The 25,524-nt window shown below is 36.2% G+C and overlaps 1 protein-coding gene across 11 annotated transcripts in view; it reads left to right on the top strand.

Moving 5' to 3' along the window:
* Positions 1–25,524, top strand: part of UPF2 (UPF2 regulator of nonsense mediated mRNA decay) — a 48,527-nt gene that overhangs the window by 5,786 nt on the left and 17,217 nt on the right. For 7 of the 11 annotated variants that reach the window (XM_015869361.3, XM_085512101.1, XM_085512135.1 and 4 more), the window contains 13 exons: positions 2,846–3,006; positions 3,909–4,106; positions 5,572–5,724; positions 7,119–7,181; positions 10,294–10,397; positions 10,981–11,066; positions 16,266–16,374; positions 17,766–17,879; positions 18,106–18,222; positions 21,352–21,537; positions 21,999–22,202; positions 22,780–23,055; positions 24,183–24,366. In XM_015869361.3, coding sequence (XP_015724847.1) covers positions 2,846–3,006; positions 3,909–4,106; positions 5,572–5,724; positions 7,119–7,181; positions 10,294–10,397; positions 10,981–11,066; positions 16,266–16,374; positions 17,766–17,879; positions 18,106–18,222; positions 21,352–21,537; positions 21,999–22,202; positions 22,780–23,055; positions 24,183–24,366 — 1,955 coding nt within the window. The remainder of the gene's footprint in view (positions 1–2,845; positions 3,007–3,908; positions 4,107–5,571; positions 5,725–7,118; positions 7,182–10,293; positions 10,398–10,980; positions 11,067–16,265; positions 16,375–17,765; positions 17,880–18,105; positions 18,223–21,351; positions 21,538–21,998; positions 22,203–22,779; positions 23,056–24,182; positions 24,367–25,524) is intronic. The other 4 variants (XM_015869531.3, XM_085512123.1, XM_085512128.1 and 1 more) reach the window with 1 other exon arrangement.

Here is a 25,524-nt window from a genome sequence, read left to right as displayed (position 1 = left end):
TCCAACCAACTGAAAACCCAGATCCCTCAAGAATCTTTGAAGACAATGCAGGTTGACTTTGAACTTTAATTCTCTTAACTCAGTTATTTTGGTGGTGCTCCCATAGCTGCTTGAGTGTCTTGTTTATTTACCAGCTGGTACTGGCCTTTTCCAGTTGACATAATCTGATTTCTCCCTTTCCACCCACACCTGTCTAACAGAGCATCTGCCACAGTGTTTTTGGCTCATTCACATTCCTTCTAGTGTACCAGTATTGCCAGTAGTAGGTATGGAGGAAAAATAAGATTGGAATAACGAAGTACCCCTCAAACTTCATCTAATATTTTTTGTATAAGCAGAAGCTTAAAGGTATAGACAATATGATTCAAATCCTTTTTTAATATATATTAATATTGAAGGATTAATACACAGACTTTTAAAAATCGGAATAATTTTATTATAAACATGTTTTGTTTTTGTTTTTTTTTTAAGTGCTTTTTTTTCTTTAAAGCATCCTGAGATGACATTATATTAGAGTGAAGCTAAAGCCAGCTGTGGGTCTTAAATGATTGCAGTTGTTATGTATCCTTTTGGAAGCACTTCAGGCCAGTAGAAATGATATGTGATGTGGTACTGTGTGTGTACACAGGTTTCAGTCAAAATGCTGATCATTAGCACAGAGCCAAGTGATACTTCGAACACACCCAAATTCGATGTTCCCAAATCAAGGTTTTCAACTTTGACCTTCTATGCTGATAGATACTGTGCTGCAGTCCTAGCTGGTCTCAGTCCACTGTTGTCTTTAAGGGGATCATAAACTGACTCGAGCTTGGCTTGAATTTAATGCTAACTGAAGCTTGGTAGTGCATGTTATTTAGGTGTGCCGTTGTGAGAGGGGATGAGAAATAGAGCTTTTGCTACTGTTAATGCCTTTTGCTCTCTAGCAAGATATCTAAATCATGTTTTGATTCAAGTAAGCAAAAGAAATCTTCTTGCCCTGTGAATGTCCTGTATAAAAAGATGACTTTCTAGTCCCAAGTTACCAGTAAAACCAAAACGCCAGTATTGATATCCCTGAATTTATATTGCTCAGACTGTTAGAGAACTTTTAGACCGTAACACAGTGGCGTGTGTTGGCAAGAATGTGGTTGGTTTGTGTATTTATCTGCTTAATAAAAGCCTGATGATAATTTAATCATCAGTCTTCTGTGGCAAGCTTAGCTCTAGCAGAGACTGCAGCATTATGTACCTTTGGTTCGAACTGCTGAAGTTTCTTGAGATTTCTTGTTTAAAGTCTGGGACACTTGGAATTTCGAGCTTCTGTAGGGGCGCTACTCTGAGTACTTGGTTGTATTTCTTCTTGAAATTAGGCTTCAGAAATTGCATAGCACTCTACTAGAATCAGGAGTGTACTTTTTGCTTGTTTCTAACTTATAGATGAACACATGGTAACTGGTTGATATTTACTGAAGTTGCCGTGGGGAAAATCTTCATGTTACTTTATAAACTTCTATGAAATTAACCTCAGATTTTGATGTTTTCTGACACAATATGAGACTTCAGGTTACCTCTGTTTCTTGAAATCAGGAGTTAAAGTGGATCAGGGCAGGCAGAAGGGGGAATCCTTTCCAACTTCAGGCAAAGCTTTCTTTCTAAAATGAGAAATAAGTCCTTTATTTGCATCCCTGGTAGTTGGTGTCTGATTTTGCTGAGCGATGTCAATCTAAAACACCTTTCAGAAAGCACCTGAGGTTTTCGTGGTCTCAACCCATTCTGAATAGCATGTTTTTGTAGGGAAGGTTGTAGGGGGGTTGGACTCAATGATCTCTGAAGGTTCCTTCCAACCCCTGTGATTCTGTCAAGAACTTCTTAACAGTGATGGTGACAGAGCACTGGGACAGGCTGCCCAGGGGGGTTGTGGAGTCTCCTTCTCTGGAGACATTCAAGGCCCGCTTGGATGCCGAGCAGTGTGACCTGGTGTAGGGAACCTGCTTTGGCAGGGGGGTTGGACTCGATGATCTCTAGAGGTCCCTTCCAACCAGATGTGTATAAGGTTAATACTTAGATGCAATGCTCTTTAAAGGAAAAAATAAATGAAGAAGAGTTTTGAATTTCACTGTCTACTCTGTTTTTAAAAAAAGTGTGACCATTTTTAAGCTGGTACAAGGTGCTGAGTTGACTAAATTGTTGGGTATTAATTGTATTTAGATTGGTTAAGAAAAGTATATAAGCAGAAGAGATTGCAGGCAGTGCTCATACTCTTATAAACACAAGCTTCTTTTGAAAGCAGTTCTGGGTGTTTTAAAATTAGCCTGAGTACTTCTTATGAAAGAAATGAAAGAACAAGGGAGAAAAAAAGCAGATGTAACTACTCTCAGCTTGGACTGATAGCCTTGAAATAACTCAGCTTGTTTTAGTGTCCTACTGTTTTTTGCTGTTTTGAGCCTCCTGGCAGTGGTCCTCCAATGAATCACTGGAACTGCAAGGAATTGTACTGCTACATATGTACCGCAGCTTTTATCCAACTTCTGTGTTAGCTGAATGTTGTACTTTATTACAAGAGTTCCTGGTGCAAAACTGTTACAGGACAATCGTGTTTGAAAAAACAAGGAGTTTGTTTGTTTGTCAGCTGTTTTCTTTGGAAGGTGGAGCTCCTGTGACTATACTACATCTGGTTATATTGAACTCGTTTAATCAGCATAGCTTTTGGAGGGGGTGGGTGTTGGAAAGCATTGCCCAAATGCTTACTGTATATTTGCAATCCCCTCAGAGGGAGGATTAGCTTTCATAGATAAATTGGTAGTGATTCAACGTAGCTCAAATATGTTTTAAGAAAGTTGTCTCACTTTGTCTTTGATCTTTATAGGCGCATTCTTCACTCCAAGGGTGAACTGAGTGAAGACCGACATAAGCAATATGAGGAATTTGCGATGTCTTATCAGAAACTGTTGGCAAATTCGCAGTCTCTGGCTGATATTCTGGATGAAAATATGCCTGACCTTCCCCAGGACAAACCAACACCTGAGGGTAGGCCATCATCTAGAGCAAGTAAACAGGATGCTGGAGCTGGTTTGGATGTGGGGGGAAGCTGACTGAACGTTCTTACCGATGCATTCTTTCCATTCATTTATTTTGATTTATTCCCTTTCCTCCCCCCTTACAGATATCAAGGAATAAATAATAGTGTTGCTTATTTAAGTAATTAAACCTAACATGCAACTGTAACCATAACATACTGTGTTTGAAGTAATATCTTTAGATTGTTTTAGGTAATATTGGAATAAATGGAAATTCAAAACTGATCCATTTAATAATAATGCCTTCTTAATATTTAAATAGCTATATATATTTTATAAACCAGTATTGTTCTGAAATGAATTTGAAATGTGTTTTGTCATGATGTTATGAGTAGGAACATACTGTTACAGCAGGTAATTCAGTAGGTGTTTCTTTGACCTCTTGAGAGATGCAGCATTTCATATGAAAAGCTATTTAATGCCTTATTTCAGAATACTCAGAGATATTGTTGGTACGAGTGTACCTTCCATCTGAAGTGATCTTGAGCTTTAAAATGTTGTATTTCATGAGTGCTTTGCTTTCGTTATGCTTTGTAACCTTCTGTTCTTTAAATACTACTGGGTATAGTCCATCATGCAGGACATAATGTGTCTATTGCCTTTACCTGATTTAACTGTCAAACAGATTGCCTGTTTTTCTGTGAATGCCAAATTCAAAACTTGAAGATTGCATATTGAAATATCAGATCAGATTACTACAAGTTAACTTAAAGTATAAAGTATTACATTTATGAGAAAATAATGGCAATGATGAGCAGGTTAACGTGCTTTTTAATTTTTGAAGATGTCTCCTTCCTTATTAAGGTGAGAAATTTGCATAAATAACTTTATTATGGTTTTGCATTTCTGCAGAACATGGACCTGGCATTGATATTTTCACACCAGGAAAGCCTGGAGAATATGACCTGGAAGGTGGCATCTGGGAAGATGAGGATGCTAGAAACTTCTATGAGAATCTCATTGACTTGAAGGCTTTTGTGCCAGCAATTTTGTTTAAAGATAACGAAAAGTGTTCTCAGAGCAAGGATTCCAGCAAGGATGAATCAAGAGGTAGAATACTTAAACATGAGGTTTTTTTGCATATTTGCTTTTTGTTTATTTTTATATATCTTTTCTGACAGATAAGAAAAATCGATGCAGGTAGTGAGTCTGTAATAAAATATGTGGTCATCAGAAAATACGCAGGTTTAGGTGTGTTTTTTAGGGTGTTGTGTATGTGGGGATAGGTATTACCTAAGTGTTACTTAAAGAAAAATGTTGAATTGCATTTACTTTTAATAGAATTAAAAATTTAAAATAATTGATGAGTGAACAGTGTAAGTTAATGCTACATTTTCTGTGGGGAAACTTAGGACCTTACCTTCTTAGAGAGATGTTAGTGTTCACTCTGTGTTTTCACTAGGTTGTTAATTATGGCCATCTGATCATAAAGTTCCAGTAGATTGTGAGGACTGGATGTTTCCTTACTTCTGATGGGACTCCAGGTTCATACCCTTTAGTTATAATCTGCTTTAGGTATAATGGGTTAAAAGTGATATTTACCATCACTGACTCAAAATGTGACAGAAGATGCATTTTTGAATAAGAGCCCTGTTAGAGCATTTAGATTGTGAGCAAAGACATTAACTTGGTAGTTTCCTGATGAATGTGTGCCAGATCAATGTTGGGTCAGAATGGAATCTCAGCTTCCTAGCTCACAGTCTTCTTTCTAGTTTCTAACGTTTCCCTGTGAGGGGAATTGAGTATTGGAGCAGGTTGCCCAGGGGAGGTTGGAAACTTTGTCTAAAGGGCATTTGGAGACAACTGGAAAGAAAATCCCTGAGGGTTCCTGAATCTGCAACTTGAAATTCATGATGTTTTTTTTATCCCAAGGAGAAATGTGATTGTAAGATTCATATTAGATCATCTGCATTTGTTTTTTAGTTACTTTTTTGGAGATTTTCATAAAATACTTCAGTTTCCTATGTTGATTTGGCTATCAGTTGACTTATAAAGAATGCGTTGTGCAAATGTTAAGTTAGAATTTCTACCTTTAAATGTCTGTTAAGTCATGTTTGCAACGTGCTTGTGATGCATTCATTCATTTGGGTCATTGTATCTGAGCCTTCCAGCATGCAGTTTTGCTTGGCAACCTGTTTCAAACACTTCCAGACTTAATCTGCTGCTTTTCTAAATGTATTTATTGTATTTGAATGTCTGCATATCATTCAATGAAGTTTCCAGTATAGTTCAGAGCTAATGAAAGAAGTAAAAACTGTTGGCAATACACAACAGAGCATTATCTGACTAAATAATTGTAGTTTCCAGGCATATGGATAAAGCCATATGAAGGATGTCGAAGCTCTGAGACGTAGCAGGTCAGACAGTGTAGGCTCAAGAATTAGGGAGACTTGTTGAAAGGAAATGAGGTAAAAAGGCATTGCGAGAGAGTCATAAGTTTAACAGTGCAAGTCTTTGGATTTTAATTATGATCGATGTATTTAATGATTTAGTACTTCTACTTAATTATAAATAGATTCAAAAGATGCCAAAGATAATAAGGAAGCAGCTCCTGGAAGTGAGGATCTGGAGTTGGAGCTGGAGAACCTGGATATTAATGATGATCCGCTGGAACTGGACTGTGGAGATGAAGCGGAAGATCTTACAAAAAAGCTTCTTGATGAACAAGGTAAAAAGAAAAGAACTGGGCTTGGGAGTTCTTTGATGCTTCCTGACTTGTCTATGAAACCTCACAAGTGGGGGGGGGGGGGAAAGTGACATGAACAGCTCTAGAGCAGAACTTTTTTTCTGAAAGAGAATTGATATAATTCTGGATAAAATTTCCTTCTTTTTTTCTTTTTATAAGCCATACCTTCTTTGGAATCAGTTTTCATTTTGCACTTCTGATTAGTCACATGATCAGCTCATTAAGCTGCTTAAGATCTTAAGTTCTAATAAACTTCCAGGACAGTGGGTTGTTAATGCTTGGTCATACATTTCAAACAAAACCACAGGGAGTTTGGTGCTTGTGTCTAGGAGGCAGATACGCATAGATGGTATCTTGGAATTAAAAGGAGCAATTCATTCTAGATTGGTCATAGCCTGCTAGTTAGGTAAAAAGTACTCAGTGAATGGGCAGATAAAGAAATCTGAGAAGTGAGCAGCGTGTACGTGTTACTTTCTTTGAAGCATACAAAGAAAGAGTGATCATGTGATGTCTATCTGGAATTCTGATGCTCTCAGTTTTATACACTTGGTGATACCAGCTGTTGAAAATTTAAACTTGTGTGTTTCCATTGAGTGAATTGGTAGTGTTTGGTTTGTTTTATTTTTTAACAGCCTTTTCTTGTGAATAAAAATCACTTGGGTTTGAGATCACGTGTCCTTAAGCCATAAAATACAGCTTTAAATTTTAATACTTACGGAATTATTTCATGCATTTTTGCTTGCAGTAAGTTATTATTAGTGTTCTGTGGATAGCCAGTAGAGATTGAAACCACTGTATTATAATACAATTGAAAACAAAAAAATCCAGTGTTCTTGGCTGAGATAGAACTTTGATATAAAAAGAGGGTGCCAGTATAAAAAGAGCTATAGCTGCATCTTTAAGTGGTCTAAAGATGAAGAAACAGCTTTAGTTGTGATAATCTGGGAGTGTGAGTTTCAGTGGCAGAAGGGACAGGCTGAGTTATGGGGGGGGAAATGAAGCAGGACATAGGATAAATGAAGCAGGCAGTCCACTGAGTGGATAAGTCTTGTACTACTTCTGCATCTCTTTCTGATGTCTTCAGTCTCTTTTCTATGCCTGAATACAAGGAAGACAAGACTTTTCTTCAAAATGCGTGTTTTCCAAGCATGTTTGTCTTGGTATAGCATCCTTCACAGCATTGCAATGCATGTTTTTTAACTTACCTCCTATAAGTTTGGGTCTATAGTCAGTTAAATTTGAGATACAACTTGTAAGAGGAAAGCTTATGTGTTAGTTGAAGACTATTATTAATCAGGAATTCAGGTAATTTATTTTATTTCTCTACTATGTTAACTTTGAGTGAATCTTAATTTTCTTATTTTCAATATGCTCAGGCAAGAGAGAGGGAGCAGATAGCACCGGAGCTGACAGTAGTGACGGAAAGCAAGCTGAAAGAAGTGAGTTTTCAGGTTGTTTTTAAAAGAGAAGAGAAAATGGGGAAAAATGGAGCTGCGTGAATGGATTCAAAGATGCTGAGGAAGGAATGGATAGGGTGGAAGCCATCAAGGATATTGGAAGCAGGGGGAGTCTGATGCTAACACATACATACATATGATGTTATATTAACATACACACATACATATATATATTATATGTATATATACACACATATATTGTAATATGATATATATGATATATATCATATATAAATCATATATATAAATATATATATATCATATAATACATATGTATATATATACTTTTGTAAGGTTAGTCAGCAATAGAAAGAATGTATAGAAGATGAGTGCTATCACTCCATGATGTTATTTGCTTACACTATTTAGAGAGCTAGTAAAGCTCCTAGCAGATGAGCAGAAATAATATATGCATGCATGCTCTCATTAAAGTGTTTTGTGGAATTGAATGACTTGTGAGTCTACATTCTGAATACATTCTTCAGTGAGGCCTTGATTCAGCAGGAATGTTGAATGTTATGCTTATATCTGTATTCTCTATAGAAGGAGGGCCAGCAATTTGTATTGGTTCATATCAGCTGAATGTGATTGCTTCCTTATGACCATACTTGTTACAGATGTTCACCTTATAGAGGGGAAGCACTGTGAAAACGTTTCAGTAATTCACACTGTCTGGATGATAGTACAAAGCAGGCAAAACTTTCTGACAGAATGGAGTTTTCAGACACGGACACTCCTATGGTTATAGTTTTGTACAAATAAATTGTTTATTATCAGGGATCCAGGTCTTTCTCAGGAAGTGAGTATGGGGAGATGGGAAGACAAATAACTGTTGATACTGAAATAGGTGATTGCTCAGCACCAGCCATTGCAGGAGAAGGACTTCAGTAGTGCTGCAGTGTCTTCTCATAACTGGTTAGTTCTAGCCCCTGAAAATTGCAGGATTGCATGAGATTTTGGTTAAATGCAAAGGTGTTTCAAAAAGGTGTGTTTTTTTTTCTCAGTCTCTACAATGATCTCATTATGTGATTTGATCTACTCCCAGATGAACTATTAAAAATACCTAAATGTCAGTTATTACGTATTGCTATTTCCCGTGATTTCTTTAAAAGAATTAATGCGATTTTGAAACGTGAAGGTGAGAATGCAACTCACGAGGATCAAAGGGAGAAGCAAAAGCTGAAGTTCTTTTGTTTTAATTGCATAGTTAGCATAGTTGCTTACCTCAGAGAAAGAAGCCCTTAACCTTCTCATTTCCTGCCACTGTCAAATTCTTGATTTATTTATTTTGATTTTACTTTGATTTATTTATTTTTCCAGTCTTAAAGTCACAAATATATTTTAGGTATTACGAAAGATCCTTTTCACTTAGAAAGGGTCTTTACTGCAAGGAGAAAGAAATATAGAAATACGGTATAAGAATATTTGCAATCTTCCATTGGGAGAGAAAGAAGAGATACAATTAGGAAGTGTGGAAATTGAGTGTGATCGTAGGGGCCTTCTGAAAGATTGCCTTGAGAAGTGACTGAATTGGTTAAGATTAGTTCTTATTTTATTTCAACAACAGAGTCAGTTTGAACAGAAAACAGAAATAAGGCAACAAAGAGCAATAGGAAAGGGAAGACAAAAAGAGTGTTTGAGGGAGACAGGAAGGAATATTCTGTAAATGTCTTGATGGAATGTTTTGGTTCTTTCTAAATTGCTAGTAAAAGTTGAGTATATGTGAGTAATGAGAGAGTCAGTGTTTTATGAAGTATTTAAAACCTCAACATCCTCTTGGCTGAGCACATGGAACTTTTTTTTCCCCTTCTTTCTCAGTGAACCCTTCTGTCTTGTTCTTCCACTTTCTAATTGACTGAGGAAGAAAAGAGACAATGTCATCAGCTTCCATCTCTAGCATCTTGGAGACAGGATAGCTGGCAGTGTTTGTTGGAGCAGTTTCTACTGTTTCTTCTAAGACTGCTGTCCTGTACATCTCCAAAACAAAGAAAAATGCCTACAACATAAGCAAAGAGAAATCAAAAATGCTTTCAGTAACTTGAGAGGAAACTTCAGTCTTCTCTTAATGTTTAGGCTGTAATGACAAAGACGTTTTGCCAAGCATTGGGTAGTACTTGGTGTTTTTCAGAAGTGATTTCCTCACCTACCCATATTCTTGCTCTTTGAAGTTTGCCTGTGTGTCTGTGTTTTCCTTTCAGATTCTTCCTAACTATTGCTGTACGTCCTTGAGCTGAGAGGAAACAAAAATTCACTGTATTCCCTTTTTTAGAAAGCAGTGTTCTTTTGCACTGCTTTGGCCAAGGAAGAAATCTTCCAAATCTTTGATTTAACTCGGTGTTTAGGCTCATGTGCTGACAAACAAGCTGGACTCTTCTCTAGCACTTCAGTTAAATCTGGATATCTGGATTTTAACTTGTTTTTTCTTCTTCACACCAGTTAAGGTGTAGCTGTAGGGGTATTGGTTGGAAATCTTCACAGCTGATGCCTGAAAAGTCTGAATTTTGGTGGTAGAGTCCTTTATTTCGGTAATGTTACTGACTCAACCAGTAGATACAGGTCATTGTCTCTGCTTACTGTGTTGTAAAATACACAGACATTTGCTTGAGAAAACAAGTTGCTACTTGCCTTGCAATTGCTGTGTGCTCAAACCTTCATCCTCTTCATACCCTTTCCACTTCAGTTTCTGTACACGTGAAGGTAAAGAGTAGAATCTGCAATTGAAGTGTTTTTGCTGTATTGTTTTGTCCCATGTTTGGGCCTTCTTGTGGCCCTTGTTTTATTGCCTTAACAATTTACCACAGTCTTCTAGAAATATGCATTTGTTGTAAATCAGGAGATAGGGAATAATTTTATTATAAATTAATAGGAAGATAAGATTTAAGGTGATACTTTGGACTCTTGCTGGCATAAACAATCAATGGATTTTTTTAATATTAAAAATTAATTTTGTTATTATTTCTCTCTTTTTTTAAATCTGTAGATAAATATTCAACATTTAAACATTACAAATGTACTGTGCTTGGGGAATGTGATAGTAAATCATTATGTATTGTAGCTTAAAGATGTGTGCTGCTTGTTTATTTCACTCTGTTAGAACAAGAAGATGAAGAAGCCAGTACTGGATCTCATTTAAAACTTATAGTTGATGCTTTTCTTCAGCAGCTTCCAAACTGTGTGAACAGAGACCTCATAGACAAGGTATTGTCGTAGTTCTTTTTTGTTTCTAACTCTTAAAACCATATCGTGCTTCCTCAGATTGATTAGTGATAAAAACTGAAGCTGTTTAGTCTGTCAGTAACTGAATTTATTTTTAATTTGGAGGAAATATTTTTTCTCTCCCACATAGTAAACTGTTGCCCAGGTGTCATGTGAGCTGATAATCCTCTCATCCTATCATGTTTTCTCTACCCATTCTCTCAGCCTATAGTTTGTTTTAAAAGGAGTAGATCTGTCTTGGTGGTTTTGTATATTTTTTTTAGATAATTTTGGTCTTTTTTTTTTTTTTCTTCTGTTGCTCCCTGACAAATTTTTCCTCATTTACCTTCCTAAAGCTACTTTCTTTATTCTGCTGGTCTGAAGAATTGGTTTGTATTCTTGCAACTGTACGTTTGTCAGTGTCTATTCTAGACAAAAATAGAGTTTTTAAAGCAGTTTTATGTAATAAGCATGACTCTGTAAATGGTACTCTTGGAAAGAATGCTAAACTGCAAACAATATATTTTAAAAGAGAGACAACCCCTCATTTTAAGGTGAAGTATTATATTGACTTTTCTGATTATAGGCAGCCATGGATTTTTGCATGAATATGAATACAAAAGCCAACAGAAGAAAACTAGTACGAGCACTTTTCATAGTTCCTAGGCAAAGGTAAGAAGCGGAGGGGGGAAATATGAATTCACCCTTCTGTTATTTAACTTAACATCTGTGTTTTGTCGTCTTTTTAACTGTTTAAATTAGTGAAATCAAGTGCACGTTCCAAGTCATGTTTGTTGGCTCTCTTTACTCCTGATGTGCACTTCTGGAATGATTTATATGCTAGAGCTCAAAAGAGATATTTAAAAATAAAATGATATATTATATATAATGACTCAACTAAGTACTTTGTCATAGCATTGCAAAATTTTATTAGATAGTTTCTCTTGTTCGGAGCTTGTGAATTTATAGTGCGTCTTCTCATATTCTTCAACAATAAAAGCAACAGCAAAAACTACCTCTTTTCAGGAGAACTTGTAGTTTTATATGGGAATCTATCAATAATTAGAGCACAAGGAAGGAGTATTTCTTGTGACATGCTAGTTCTTCTTTAATACCTGGCAATTACAGCCTTTTATGTTCTGGTATGGAGCTACTTTGAAGTTTGCTTAGGGAAAACAAACTGGAGTCTGTGAGTTCTTAGCTCAATAAATTCCTTCCTGTAAGATTTTCCTACATTTTTTTTCCTTGTCTTTGTATAAGATGGACATCAGCATTTGCAGGAAGAGCCTTCCTTTTAGAAATGTTTGTAAGCTTGGAGATAGAATTGATAAATTCTTTAAAATAATGTTTCTTTTCCTTATGGTAAACTTGTACCTTAAATAGGTACAACTTAAATAAGTGCAGTTATAGTGGAATTGCTTTTCTTGCTCCTCCTCATCCTAGTTTTCCTCAGAGGCTGTTTTGATGCTGCCTCTAGCTCCAACTCTCATTGTCATCTTGGATTTCCTGTTATATTTCACACTGCTTTGATTCCAGTCCTTTTTTAACACTGTGAGGCAAAGAACAGAGTGCTCCTTCATCATCTTACCAGTAGGCACTCTGTAATCCAATAATTTGTTTTGAAAGTAATTATTATTTTTTTTTAGTAAGTGTTTAATTTGTCTGTAGGAACTCAGTAGACCAATAATGTTGGTATGGTTGGCTCCAAGGGCTGTTACCTTCTTAATATCTGGAACTAATACTGAAACAACTGGGTCAACGGATTTTTATTTTTTTTTTTGCAGTTGTTCTTTAATTATATTATTTTTAAATATTAATATCTTAATTTCTTGTATTTTGATGCCTTCTTCTGCTTCCTGCTCTGAAACCCTCTGCACAAATAAGTGCATCAGCCTCCAATGTATGACCATCAGCCCAGTAGTGTATATCTCCCTTTGTTTTTTGCCTGCATTAGCAATGCCTATCTCCAGGTTATTAAACAAGAGCCACAGGATGTTGGCTGAGTGTTTTGTTCGGAACCACAAACAATTGCAATGAAAAAATACCAGCTGACTGCCCCATTGATGCAGGCAATTTTAAAGGACAGCCTGTGCTAATATTTGTTAGCTTTGTTACTGTGTTTGATAAAGGAGCAGTTTTGCTTTCTTCCTTGAAATCACCGTTTACAATCCCTGTGGAAGAATTTCTTGTATGTCTGTATAGCATACGAGCTGCTACAAAATGCTATAAACTGATTTAGAAAAACATAGATACAAACTTTAAAGAAGTGTCATGCTCACAGTATTTCTGTTTTGTGTATCCCTTCTCTGAGCTGTACAGATATCTCTTTATTTTCCATTACTGTTGCACAATAGTTTTTACTAATTACAGGAGTTCTTTTAGCATCCCTCCAGGATGGAGAAGCATTACAGGAAAACTTGTTATAGTTAAGTTCTCAATGATGTTTTTTGAAGGTGAAAAGGAACAGTGTCCTTAAAAGATGGAGGTAAAACAGTGTATTTTCTAAGTGCATTTAGTCTCCAAGCATAGTAGATAATGTGGTCTCAATCTGGCTACTATGTTTGCAGCCATATAAAGGTATCTCAAAGCACAGTAATATCTGTTTGTTCTCTGGAGTGATCACATTTTCAAGAAATATGAAAGCATCATAATTGCACCAAGAACATAGAAAACTTTGAAGGAGAAGTTGTTGAGGAGTAGTGAAAAGTCTTTAAGGTCAAAATTATTATGTAGTGCTGGTAGGGAGCTTTCTTGCTCTCCCTTGCCTTGCGTAGGTTGGGACAAATGCAAACTTAATTTGGCAGAGAAAGGAAGGCAGCTGTTCCTCAGCTGTCAGTAGGCTGGGGTCAGAATACAACATCATTACTTTGCTTTGTTGAATACTTTTAAATTCAGCACATTTGAACTTCCAGCTTCAATTTTAAGCTGCAAACCAACAGAACAGAAAGTCCTTTTTAAAGATTTATTTTTTTTTTTCAATGCTAGTACAAAAGTACCTTTCAGATCTTTGTGGAAGGATTGATTTAAAACTAAGAATGAGCCTTTTAACTCAGGACTATATGGTTTGTACTGAAGTGACAGTACAGTGATTTGACCAACATTGTTTGCAATTTTCGGTTATTTATGTGCAATTCTTTGCTGTCTATCTGAATTAATTTCCTGCATGGAAACACACATAGCAAGCTATGCAAGACTGTTTATTTATTTATTTATTTTTAATACTTCTAAAAAGGTATTTTAAACTTCATATGTGTTTTAAGTTCTGAACTATTTAGGTAAATGTTCAAAGAAGGGTTGTAGTTTCTGACTTATTTTTCTTCCCTATTCCTATATATGGTGATCTGTGAAGCTGAACATGTACTAAACAAAGAGTTTTGTTCTTTGCATTTTAACGGTGCCTGTTCTTAATTCAGAAGTTAACTGCTTCATGAGTGTTAAATAGCTCTGTGCATTCTGACTCAGACATGTAAACTTCTTGTATATCTGTCTTTGTTCAGCTTCCTGACCTGTGAATTCTCAGTAAGAGGGCCCTTTTTGTTCAATTTAAATTGGCTTCTCAACATTTCAGTAGCTTTTTTCTTTGGCAGATAAAAACAAGAGATTTGGTTAAGACAGGGTTTTGATGCCAAAGCTGAATAGACAAATGCTGTTGGCATGAACTGGAAACAGAACTGATGGCATGAAAATTCCACAGCGTCATGTTCTTTCCACTGACCAGTGCAGGTGGCAGTTTTTACCTACGAACACATTTCATTTAGCTGGATTATGTTATGTTTGTGCTTTCAAGGCAGTTCTGTCTTGCACTATTGCTTTGTGCTTTAAGCTGCCTTTTAAGTAGGATCTCAGATAATAAATGTCCAAAATGTGCACTTCAGTCTTTCTTATTAAATTTTGCATTTAAGGCATTAATTGAACAAAATCTTTGTTTTGTTTGTAAATTGACATTTGAAATTCTTGAAAAAAAATAGTTAAGTATTTAAGAGACTTTTGATTTTTAATGTGCAGTCTGTGAGATCCAGAGTTACTCAGTGTTTCTGTCCTAGAACTTATCTTATCTAAATGCAGGTACCAGTAGGTGGTGCCACGTATACTGCAGTTTCTCCACTTTTGAATGCTGATTTTGTCTCCCATGGAGCAAGTGAACAGATTCAGTGTCTGATAGCCAGTTCTACAGTATTTGACCCCAGGCTTTTCCTTACAATATTTCACCTATTTAGAAACACTCAGATTTAGTATTTTACCCCGTGAAGAAACCTTTTGTATCCTGCAATGAAGCAACAACAATGCACTGTAAGACTTAATTTTCCCTCAGGTATATTCAGTTTACAGAGATGGAATTATTCATCTCAGCAGGCAGCTACTTGTTCAGATTAGAATAAAACCTTGTGCTGCTTTGTAAGAGATCCCACGCAGAAACTCCCTCAATTAAAGTACACCCCCTCAACTCAGCCAGAGTCATTTCTTAATTTAGTTCATGCGTGTATGTGTGAAGTAACAAGACTTTCACTTCTTTTCTGACTTAATGACTAAATGCTTATAAGCCTGGTAGTAATTTGCAGTAGTTAGTCATCCTTGACCGTATGTTCCAACAAGCTCAAAAAATGTAAATACTACTTCAGTTATTGATTAACAAGAGAATAAAACTGTTAAATAGGTAACTGGGATACCTCTAATGTTTCACCAGGAGTTTTATACATTAGCAGAAGGCCACATAGCTTTGCCTTTTTCAAGTGGTGCATTTTTATGCTTCTCTTCCACAATTTAAATGTGGAATTCTCCATTTTCTTTGACCCATTTTTTTCTTTGCTGCTGCTGTTGTGTAGGCTTTGGTTTTGAATTTTCAGCCTGATTTTCTTCCTGAATTCAGTCCTGCTTTGTTTCAGGGCAAGCTCTATTTTTTTTTCTTGTTTTTTTTTGTGTGTGTGTGAAGGTCTTTCCTTTCACAGGCCTCTTCTCTCTTGTCCTGTGACAATATCCCAAGTTAAGATGGTTTATCTCCAGTTATATAAAAGAAGATTTTTAGGGTTTATCTCCTGTTTACAGTATTCACTCTGAAAGTAAGTCAAAGAAAGTATTTGTTTCCTTTTTATAAGGATTTCCTAATGGTTTAAGGCAGAAGTGTGATATCTGCAGTTTGTTCCTCTGCATTTAAAAGTGGTATATACAGAGTTATGCAAAGCAGATCTGTTGTTCAGTCTTTTGTGATGTCATTAATCAAGTTTGAAGGCATTTATTCCATTTTTGCAGCCAGATACTCTGTAATGGGGAGAAACAAAGCTCAAGCTCAGGAGAATACAAATTGCACGCCAGAATTCCCTAAGGGAAAACAGGTGATGCTATGAAGTGTTTATGAAGGAATACAACTAAGGAAAGATGAATGAAAATAAGGAAAGTTCTTACATTTTGCAGTGTTGCAATTAGTGTGATTGCTAGTTGAGGTTGCCACTTCACCCACTTCACATCGTCTGTTGAGATTTCCTTGATGTAATAACATTCCTACATTCATTTATGAGTTTACTGCTGTAAGAATTAAGACATCCTTACCTTCCTAGTTTTGTTTGCTGTTACTCAAAACAAAAGAAAAATCATCCCCTCTGAAAAACAACCAGTAACTAGTAGAGTTCACTGTAAGGATATCTTAATTTTTACATATTTTGAAGTTTCTGAATATTCCTTGTATCTGGAAATTGCTTGAAGGAAAGAGGTCAGATTCCATGGTTAAGATGGTGTTTTCCATTTCAAAGTCATTCTTTTCACAAGCAAAGCAGTAACTGTACTTGTAGACATAAACACTTTTTTATGACCTTGAACATAATTGGATGTCTGTTTTTATAATCTCACTTTATATATGTGTGTCACCTTTGTTTGCAGGTTGGATTTGCTACCATTTTATGCAAGGCTGGTTGCCACATTGCATCCCTGTATGTCTGATGTAGCAGAGGATCTTTGTTCCATGCTGAAAGGGGATTTCAGATTTCATGTATGTCCTTCTGGTTTAGGTTTTTGCACTCAATTTTGCTAATTCAATAATCATAATACTTTGGGAAAGAATAATGCTTTCAATCATGTAGGGGCTAATACTTAAGTTCAGCAACTCAAGCTAGAGTAGTTTTCTGTCATCTGAGCAGGTTCTTAAATGTTTGATTTGTATATTTTAAATGTTTTTGACTTATCAAGTATCTGAATATACGCATTATTTGTGGTATATTTCTTATTTTCCATGTTAAATAGTAATTAAAATAAACTTTGTAATGATTGGAAGTTGCAAATCTCAAACGCTCTACTCCAAATGAAGGTTTTAGCTTTCTGTAATTTAGTAACTTGCACTAGGAATGAGAATTGACTTAATTCTAACCAGAACCCCATTACAAAGTTACTGTTGTAATGCAGCGGTTACTGTTGTAATATAGCACTTCTAACATTTTGGTTTTTACAGTTTTCACCAACCAAAGTTTTCATTCCTCACAAAACTGTCATAGAATCATAGAATGGTTTGGTTTGGAAGGGACATTGAAGATCATTTATCTCAACCCTCTGCTATAGACAGGACAACTCCCACAAGATCAGGTTGCTTAAAGCCCCATTCAGTTGGCCTTGACGGACGGGGCATCCACAGCCTTTCTGGGCAGCCTGTTCCACTGCCTTACCACAAACTGAGTGCTATTTTTCACTCTTGTTCCATCTACAATATTTGAAGTTCGTATAATAGGTTTAGTTACCCTGTACTACCCTGTTGGTTCCTTCTGTTTTCTGAGTTTTATGGCACAGGTTTAAAAACTTTTCCATAATATTGACGTAAAACATATATTAGTTGTTCATTTAGAATTTAAGTAATCACAGTTAACTTTTCCTGAGAATAAGGAGTTATTTATGTTGTGGAGAAATAAAATTGTGTCTTGTTTGGTATGATTACGCTTAGAGCTGAAGTTGAAGCTATTTTTCACTGAAGTTGTTGGATATCTTATTAAAAACAAACTAACCAACCAAGTGGAAAGCAGCATCTGTCTGCTCTTTGCTAAACCATACTTGGAAAAAGCTGTCAGTGTTCAGAATCTCCATACTCGTCGCCATCTTACTCATGTACTTACTGAGTCAACAAATACAATAGAATCTAGCCAATACTTTGCCGTGGCCAAAGTGTGATGGCAATGGTTGATATGTGCCTGTAAATACAGAGATATTAAAGAACTCTGGGGGGGTCAGAGTCAGAAGGGAAAGAAGTGCAAGAATGGATAGAGCATGAGAAACTGAGGAAATGTCAAAACACTTCCAAATTCCATTGCTACTTAAGAAGGTTTGGCTGAAGGCAATTTTCTAAGTCGGCACACTTGACAGCTTAAAATCAAGTGGGTTTTTTTATTTTTTCTTCAGGTAAGAAAAAAGGACCAGATCAACATTGAAACAAAGAATAAAACTGTGAGGTTTATTGGAGAGCTTACCAAGTTTAAGATGTTCTCCAAAAATGATACTCTCCACTGCTTAAAGGTGGGTGGTTAATAGTTGTATAAAATATTGAACATGCTAATGTTATGCCCCTATTGTATTTCCGTTCAGATAGCTCTTGATGTTGAATTTTGCTAACAGTGAAGTTAATGTGCATTTTTTAACTGTAAAACACCTCAGTGGTGTGAAGTAAAGTAGCTAAAACTTACTGCTTTCTGCAGTTAAAAAAGATATTTAACACTTGTGTTTTTCTATAAATGCCTTCCAGATGCTTCTGTCGGACTTTTCTCATCACCATATTGAGATGGCCTGTACTCTGTTGGAAACCTGTGGAAGATTTCTCTTTAGATCACCAGAATCTCACTTAAGAACCAGTGTTCTTTTGGTAAGAGGGAAGTGCATTGACTTATACGTGAGGGGAGTTGTCATGTACCAAATTAAACCAACTAATTATTTTCTGTGTTTGTGATGTGGGTCTGACTTAGCAGGGTTTGTGAATAGTGTTTTTGATGTTACAATGTTTGGGTACCAGGAAGTGAAACTTTCCATTCAAGTTTATCCTGAGTGCACAGGGAGGATAACCTCCTGAACTCTTTTAATAAAATCAAGGTTGGTGTGAGAGAGGATGAACCAGTCTTCCTGAAATCCTGCATCCTTGTTGTGGATTTGAGCTGAGGTGAACTCACTACATTCTAGTCTGCTCTGCTGATATCAGCCTTTGTAGTCTCGTGGACTTGCAACTGTTGTTATTAGTAGCTTACACAACACTGGGCAGACTCTGATTATGCCTACTATGAGAATGGCTTTATGAGCATTTTCTGGAGAGCTCCCATTGATTGCTAAATCTGTTCATGATCTAAAAGGGAAAAAAAAGAGTTTCTGAAACAAAAAGCTATTGCTCTTGAACTACAAATAATGTATTTGATGCTGTTTGTGGGAAAGCATTAGTAAATGGAACAGGAGAAAATATTTTAGTGGGATATTTAGTGGGAGATGGTGACAGTTGTGAAATATGGTGGTCTCTTTGCTTGGAATGACGATTTGCAGTTCTGAATTTGAAGAACAAGTTTTTGAAGACACTAGAGGAAGGGATTTTAAAAATAGAGGTTCATGATAATTGAGATAAGTGTGCAAGTGTTATCCTTATGGCTAGATCAGTACTGGCAAAGATTTAAAAGTAATGGGCTGGTTTAGGGCTCCTTTTTTCTCTATGAATTTGATTCCTTATAGTAACATTTCCTGTCTTGTAAGGTGATCCTAAGGTGATGTTGAAGTCTTTCAAAGGTAGACATTAGCAGTAGGAAATGGCATTAAATTAAAAGCAGCTAAAGCAGATGCAATCCAATGACTAAACCATTTTTTTAATTAAAGTCTGACTAAATGTTTTAATGTTCCTTGCTGACCTTCAAATCCTTGCACTGTGGCAAGAATATAGATGTGCATCTGCAGTAATGAAAGTAGTCCCTGCATGGGGAGGAGAAAGCAGACGTAGATTGCTCTCCTGGAATGGAATAGTTACAGGTTCAGAGTCTCATTGTAGAGGCAAGGCTTTTAAAAGCTATGTAATATCGTTGCCTTCTGTATGCATCTCCTATCTCACCAAAGCACAGGCTTACACTTGATAGGTGTTTCTCTTAAATCTATCGCCTGCCTTTCTATCCTACAGAGTTAATAGAGCAGCAATTGTTGTGTACTTGGATATAGTACAGTACAGCCTATTTTACACTAAAACACTGTTTCTTTCTGAGCCTCTTTGAACGTCACACCATTTATTACTGTGGTGCTGTCACAAGACGAAAGAAATGGGTAAATTAACTGCAAATCTCTGTTGCAGAGTCCTTTCTGAAAGGAAGGAGGAATATTTCAATTTTCTAAGGATCATCCAGCTGGTGGAGCTACTGTGATACATTACTGATGATTTACAGATTCATCTTTTATCAGAGCAATTTTTATTTCTTTTAAGTCTAGTGAGTCTTTCAAATTCCACCCACTGTATGTAATTACAAAGAAATAAAACATAACACTAACTTGGCTATAGGGTTGGTATGTTAATAAATGGGTCACTTGCTGCTTTGGAACAAAGGTCAGCATTATCTTGACATATGTTTCTGTGATTTAATCATGGTAAAATACCATTTGTGTGTTACACTGTTGTTTTTTGGTGGTGTTTTCTTTTTTGTTTTTTAAAAGAATACTTGTCGCTTTGTTTTTGGTACCCAAAAGACTGCATTAGTCTTATGGATTTTAGTCCTTAGATGTAGTGAATGATGTCAAATTCTTTTTAAAGCTCTAAAGCAGTATCACTTACTATTGTAAACATTTGGGATTGACGCTACCCAGTAGCTCAATTCTTAGTTTGACTTCTATTGATCACATTGAAACAGTAGAATACAGATTGTACAGACAGAGGCTTTGATGAAGTAGTTACTTCTAGTTAGAACTAGAATATATTAACTCACTATAAAAGTAATGCTTACAAGGAAGATAAAAACTTGTTTCTGAAGTGCTGGAACACGTGGAAGGGCAGGATAGCAGCTTGTAGTAGAACACAGCAAATGTCATAAGACAACAAATGTGCTTTCTCCTGATGCATCTAGAAGAAGCCAGAAAAATTACAAAATATTCCAGGCATTACACAATGAGGTTTTGAAACTTTCTGCTCTAAGTGCCTTTTCCCTCCAAAGTGTAAACAGCACATAAAGCAATTTCCGTTCCCAATTGCTAAAGTGCTGTGCATCTATTCACTATCTGTAAATTTTCTGCTGTCTGACAGGAATTTCCCATTTGGAGAGGAACGCTCTTAGGGAATCAAAGAGGAGGCCATTTGTGTCATAGAAAAGGTTAAAAATGAAGTGCATTAAGGCTAGTGTCATATTGAGACCTCCCAGGCAACAGATAGACACGATCTAGGAAAATTACAGTATTTGTGGTGTTACTGTTACGCAAAAGTGTTCTTTGTCATTGAATTAAGGGTTGAAACCCAAGGCTAGGGAGCTGTTCAGATGTGTTTACATTCCATTTAAATGCCATTGCTTAAACCACTGAAAATTCCCGTGAAACCATCAGTACAGACTTTCTGCAGTTGCACATTGCTGTATGAAATAGGTTGGTATTCTCATGTTGTTACGCCACATATGTCAAGAAATCAGTATTTCAGCAATGTTAGATTAGACATGATTAATGAAATGAACCCCTTTATTTGAAATACTACTTCACTGAGCTAAGCCATAGCTTTTACGTTTTAAGTTAAACTGTAAGTAAGTTTTCAGAACCTTTATTTTTTTGTGGTTATTCTTCCTAAAAGTAGAGAGAGAAACTTCCTAAAAGTTAAGAGAAATAACACTGACAACAGCATAGAACCATATCATCTATGCTTTCTTCTGTCCAGCCAAGCTTTTGGATCACTTCTTGCAATCTTTTGTTTCCTTTGTTGCAAACTTAACTATAACAGTCTTGAAAGTGGCTTGAGAATATAGTGGATTCACATTAACGGATCATTTGCAATTATTTACAGGAACAAATGATGAGAAAAAAGCAGGCAATGCATCTTGATGCACGCTATGTTACAATGGTAGAAAACGCCTATTACTACTGTAATCCCCCTCCAGCTGAAAAAACTGTGAAGAAGAAACGCCCTCCTTTGCAGGAATACATTCGTAAGCTTCTTTACAAGGATCTCTCAAAAGTCACCACAGAGAAGGTAAATCCTCTTGAAGTATTTTATAGAGGTGTTGCTGAAAGTGATATACTACAACATTTTGAAGGTTTGGGAATGGGGATTTTCGTAATTGCAAGGAATAGGAATAATCTTGGTACCTCTGATTGTGAAGACTGTTTTGTTTCTCCAAATACAGAGATAGACATGCATTCTCCACATTAAGTGCCAAACAGAATGAAATTAGAATTTTTGTGCTAAAAATCTTACATTCAGGGTCAGAGGTAAAAGGTAGCAGCTTAATACAGACTGTAAGAATAAGGAAATCATGGGGCAGATTGGAATAGTTTAATTAGTAGCTAGAGAACAGCAGTTTGATTGTGTCTATGAAGTTTTCCATTGCTTCTACAGACACAGAAGATGTTTGAAGAGCACATTTGGTAACAGTGAATATTTTGCAATTTTTATGTGCCAAAATGTGAAGCTCGTCTTAATATTTTGCTTAGGTCCTGAGACAGATGCGCAAGCTGCCTTGGCAGGATACAGAAGTAAAAGACTATGTCATATGCTGCATGATCAACATCTGGAATGTGAAATATAATAGCATTCACTGTGTAGCCAACCTCTTGGCAGGGTTGGTGCTTTACCAGGAAGATGTTGGAATTCACGTTGTGGACGGAGTGCTGGAGGATATTCGACTAGGAATGGAGGTATAAAAATTAAATTCGAGTTTAACCCATACAAATCTACTTATGTCAGAAGGAAGACAATAAAATAATCCTACATAAAAGAAAGAATTCTTATATTCTCTTTTGTCTGACTATTCTACCCATCTTTCAGCTGTTTTCTTTGGGTAGGTTCATTTAAAAACTAATTAAAAAGTCTATAAAGAGTCCTAGGACAGTTGTTTTCCTCCTTTGTCATAATAGGGATGTGCAGTTTGTCTTTACGTAGCATAGTCAGATTGCTGGGGCTTAAGTCACTTGAGTCTATTCTGTATTTTGACAGTCTAAAGTTACAGTTTTCTGGCCAGTAAAAAACAGTATTAGATTTCAGAACAAAAATATGTTAAGTGTGCATGAATATTTGTAGTAGCTCCTTGCTGACTTGCTTTCATAATTGTCTTCATTGCTTTTTAGTTTTGTGTAATACTTACAGCTTGTGTTGTGATGACTTTTATCAGATATTTATACTGCTTTTCTCTTAAAGAAAAAAAAAAAAAACTACAAAGATTCTGTTATGGCTGTGTGTTAAGATGGTTTTGGTTTAATTTTTTTATTCATAAAGGTTAACCAGCCAAAGTTTAACCAGCGGCGAATCAGCAGTGCCAAGTTTCTGGGGGAGCTTTACAATTACCGAATGGTGGAATCAGCTGTAATATTTCGAACTCTATATTCATTCACATCATTCGGTGTGAACCCTGATGGTAGTCCTAGTCCACTGGATCCTCCAGAGCATCTTTTCAGAATCAGACTTGTATGTACAATCCTTGATACCTGTGGGCAATATTTTGACAGAGGATCCAGCAAACGAAAACTTGACTGCTTCCTCGTATACTTTCAGGTATTTTAAACTTTTGTTCCACAGGTTTCTTTGACAGCTCAGCCTGTTACTTATTTCTCTTAATTGTTCTGTAGTTATTCAAGTCCTTTCCACTTAGTAACTGTTTTATTTTAAAGAAAACTGTATGTCCATACATAGATGTTATTTTTGTTCCAATAGACTGGCCTAACATTTGATTCATGGGGGTTTAGGTCTGTCATTTAGGGTGTCTCAGTGAGTGGAGAAATGGCCTTACAGAAACCCTATGAAATCCAGTGGAGCTAAGTATCAGGTATTGGAGTTGGAATGGTGTAGCTATATGCGACACTGCAGTCTGCTAAGAGCTACCTAGGAAAAAGCTTTGGAGGAACAAAGTCACACATCCTAGACTATGTGAACATGAGTCAGTTCTGCATCATTGTAGTATGCTGTTGAATTTCATCACTGTGTTGCCTTGGTAAGAGTGTAACCAGCAGATTGAAGAAAGTGATTTTGTTTTTTCCTTTGGCTTGATGCTTGAGGCCACATCTAAAACATTTTTTTACCAACTGAGGGCTTCCTGGTAGATGTGAGCCTTGCAACTGAGCCGAATCTATTGGAGGGTCACCAAAATGACCAGGGGGTTTGTGATTCCCTTGTGAATTTGCTCAGTTTGGAGGGGAAGATTAAATAGGGAGTAATTAGGTTGCCTAATAGACCTAGTGCCTAATAGAGCTAGTGAAGAAGAAATGCATAGGGAGAGAATGAGAGGTAATGGCAATGAGATGCAGAAAGGAGAATCTGATGGATATAAGGGGGAAAATATATTTGAAATATATCTGTGTATTTTTTACTGCACCCTCCCCTCCATAATATGCCTTTCAAGACTCTTCCTTTACCAGTGCTTTTTGTGCTCAGTTTTCATACTTTTAAGAGTCATTGTAATGAAATAAGAATATCCTTAACATTTGTGATGCCCAGTGTTGTCAATCATAATTTAGTGATAGCAGTCATAGTTTAGTGATAGTAGCCGTATGAAGTAGAGTAGTGATGTGAAATCTTTTCCATTTTCAACTGTACAAACGTGACCAGGTGTTATGATCTTAGTAAGTTCAACTGTTTATAAATGTCAGTGTATATACAACTTAGTTGTATATTTTGTATTCTAGCGGTATGTTTGGTGGAAGAAAAGTCTGGATGTCTGGACAAAAGACCACCCATTTCCTATAGACATTGACTATATGATAAGTGATACACTGGAACTCCTCAGACCAAAGATAAAGCTCTGCAGTTCTCTGGAAGAAGCCATCAGACAGGTGCAAGACTTGGAACGAGAATTCTTAATAAAGCTAGGTAAGAGCATTAAGAATTGTATATTTCTAAGGTTACTGATATCACAATGGTGATAGGTAAGTACTGTTGTTCTCATTAGATGATGTTTTTATTATCCTGATAAAACTTCTACCTTATTTATGTTTTTTGTCATCTTCCTTTTGATCTCATAATCTCCATAACTTTTATAACGATGGAGTATTTAAAAACAGAAAAACATAAAATCACCCAAGTGTATATAACTTTATTACCTAATACAAAAGGCAGGGAGTTCCTGCACACACTATTACTGTAGCCTGATGATTGGTGAGCACTGACAAAGGCCAATTGAATCATTCTGGTAGATTGGTTGCTTGCATCTGTTGTTCCTTCCCACATCTGGACTTGACTAAAGCTGCTGTTGTCAAAGTAAGCATTAGTGTAAGACTGCAGTAGAAAAGAGGTGTGTTGCTTTCCAGATGCTGTCAGGTATTTTTATCCTTAGATTTGTTTTGGAATTAATTCTGGACGGGTCTTAGTTTTAGCAGAGACCAAAGGATGACTTACTTTGATTGGATGATTAAACTTCTTTTTTTCCTTGAAGTATCTGTCAGCAAGTTGAACACTAACCTGTAGTTCCTGTTCAGAGTACTGGAATGTATATTCTTAAATCTTGCTCCATGTATGTGTATAAAATCACTTCGTTTCAGGTAAAAATGCCAGGCTTGCAAAACAGCTCAGCTGGCAAAAAAAAGCCAACAACTGGTTAGTATTTGTCTAAAACTATTGTCATCATGTCATCATGTTAATTTCAACACATTTTATAGCCAGCCTTTCTTATTAGTTACTGGAAACTACTGTGTTCATTTCTCATTATATAGAGTTGTTCTTTAATCTTCAGTTCTTATTTGAAGACCAGCTTCTTCATGACGAGCTTTTATGTTTAAATTTTATATGTTAATTATAGCCTTGTAAGCATTTCATGTGGGTAGACAAGTTAAATTTTCAGAATATCCTTTAATCCAGTGGGATGAGTTTGTGTAATTCCTGGGTAAATACATTGCAAGTTATATTTTAAGATGCATTTCTGTCTTTGATATGCTGGTTGTTTAATTAATGTGCCTTAGAATTGTGTAGGTAGTAACTGGAACACAGAAATTTTGATATGGTGTGATCTAAATTACTGGGTTTTATGCTCTC

Source organism: Coturnix japonica, chromosome 1 (genome assembly GCF_054131305.1).
Source record: "Coturnix japonica strain WE chromosome 1, WE-NBRP24, whole genome shotgun sequence".
Taxonomy (NCBI): domain Eukaryota; kingdom Metazoa; phylum Chordata; class Aves; order Galliformes; family Phasianidae; genus Coturnix; species Coturnix japonica.
This window is presented reverse-complemented; position numbering and strand designations above follow the sequence as displayed.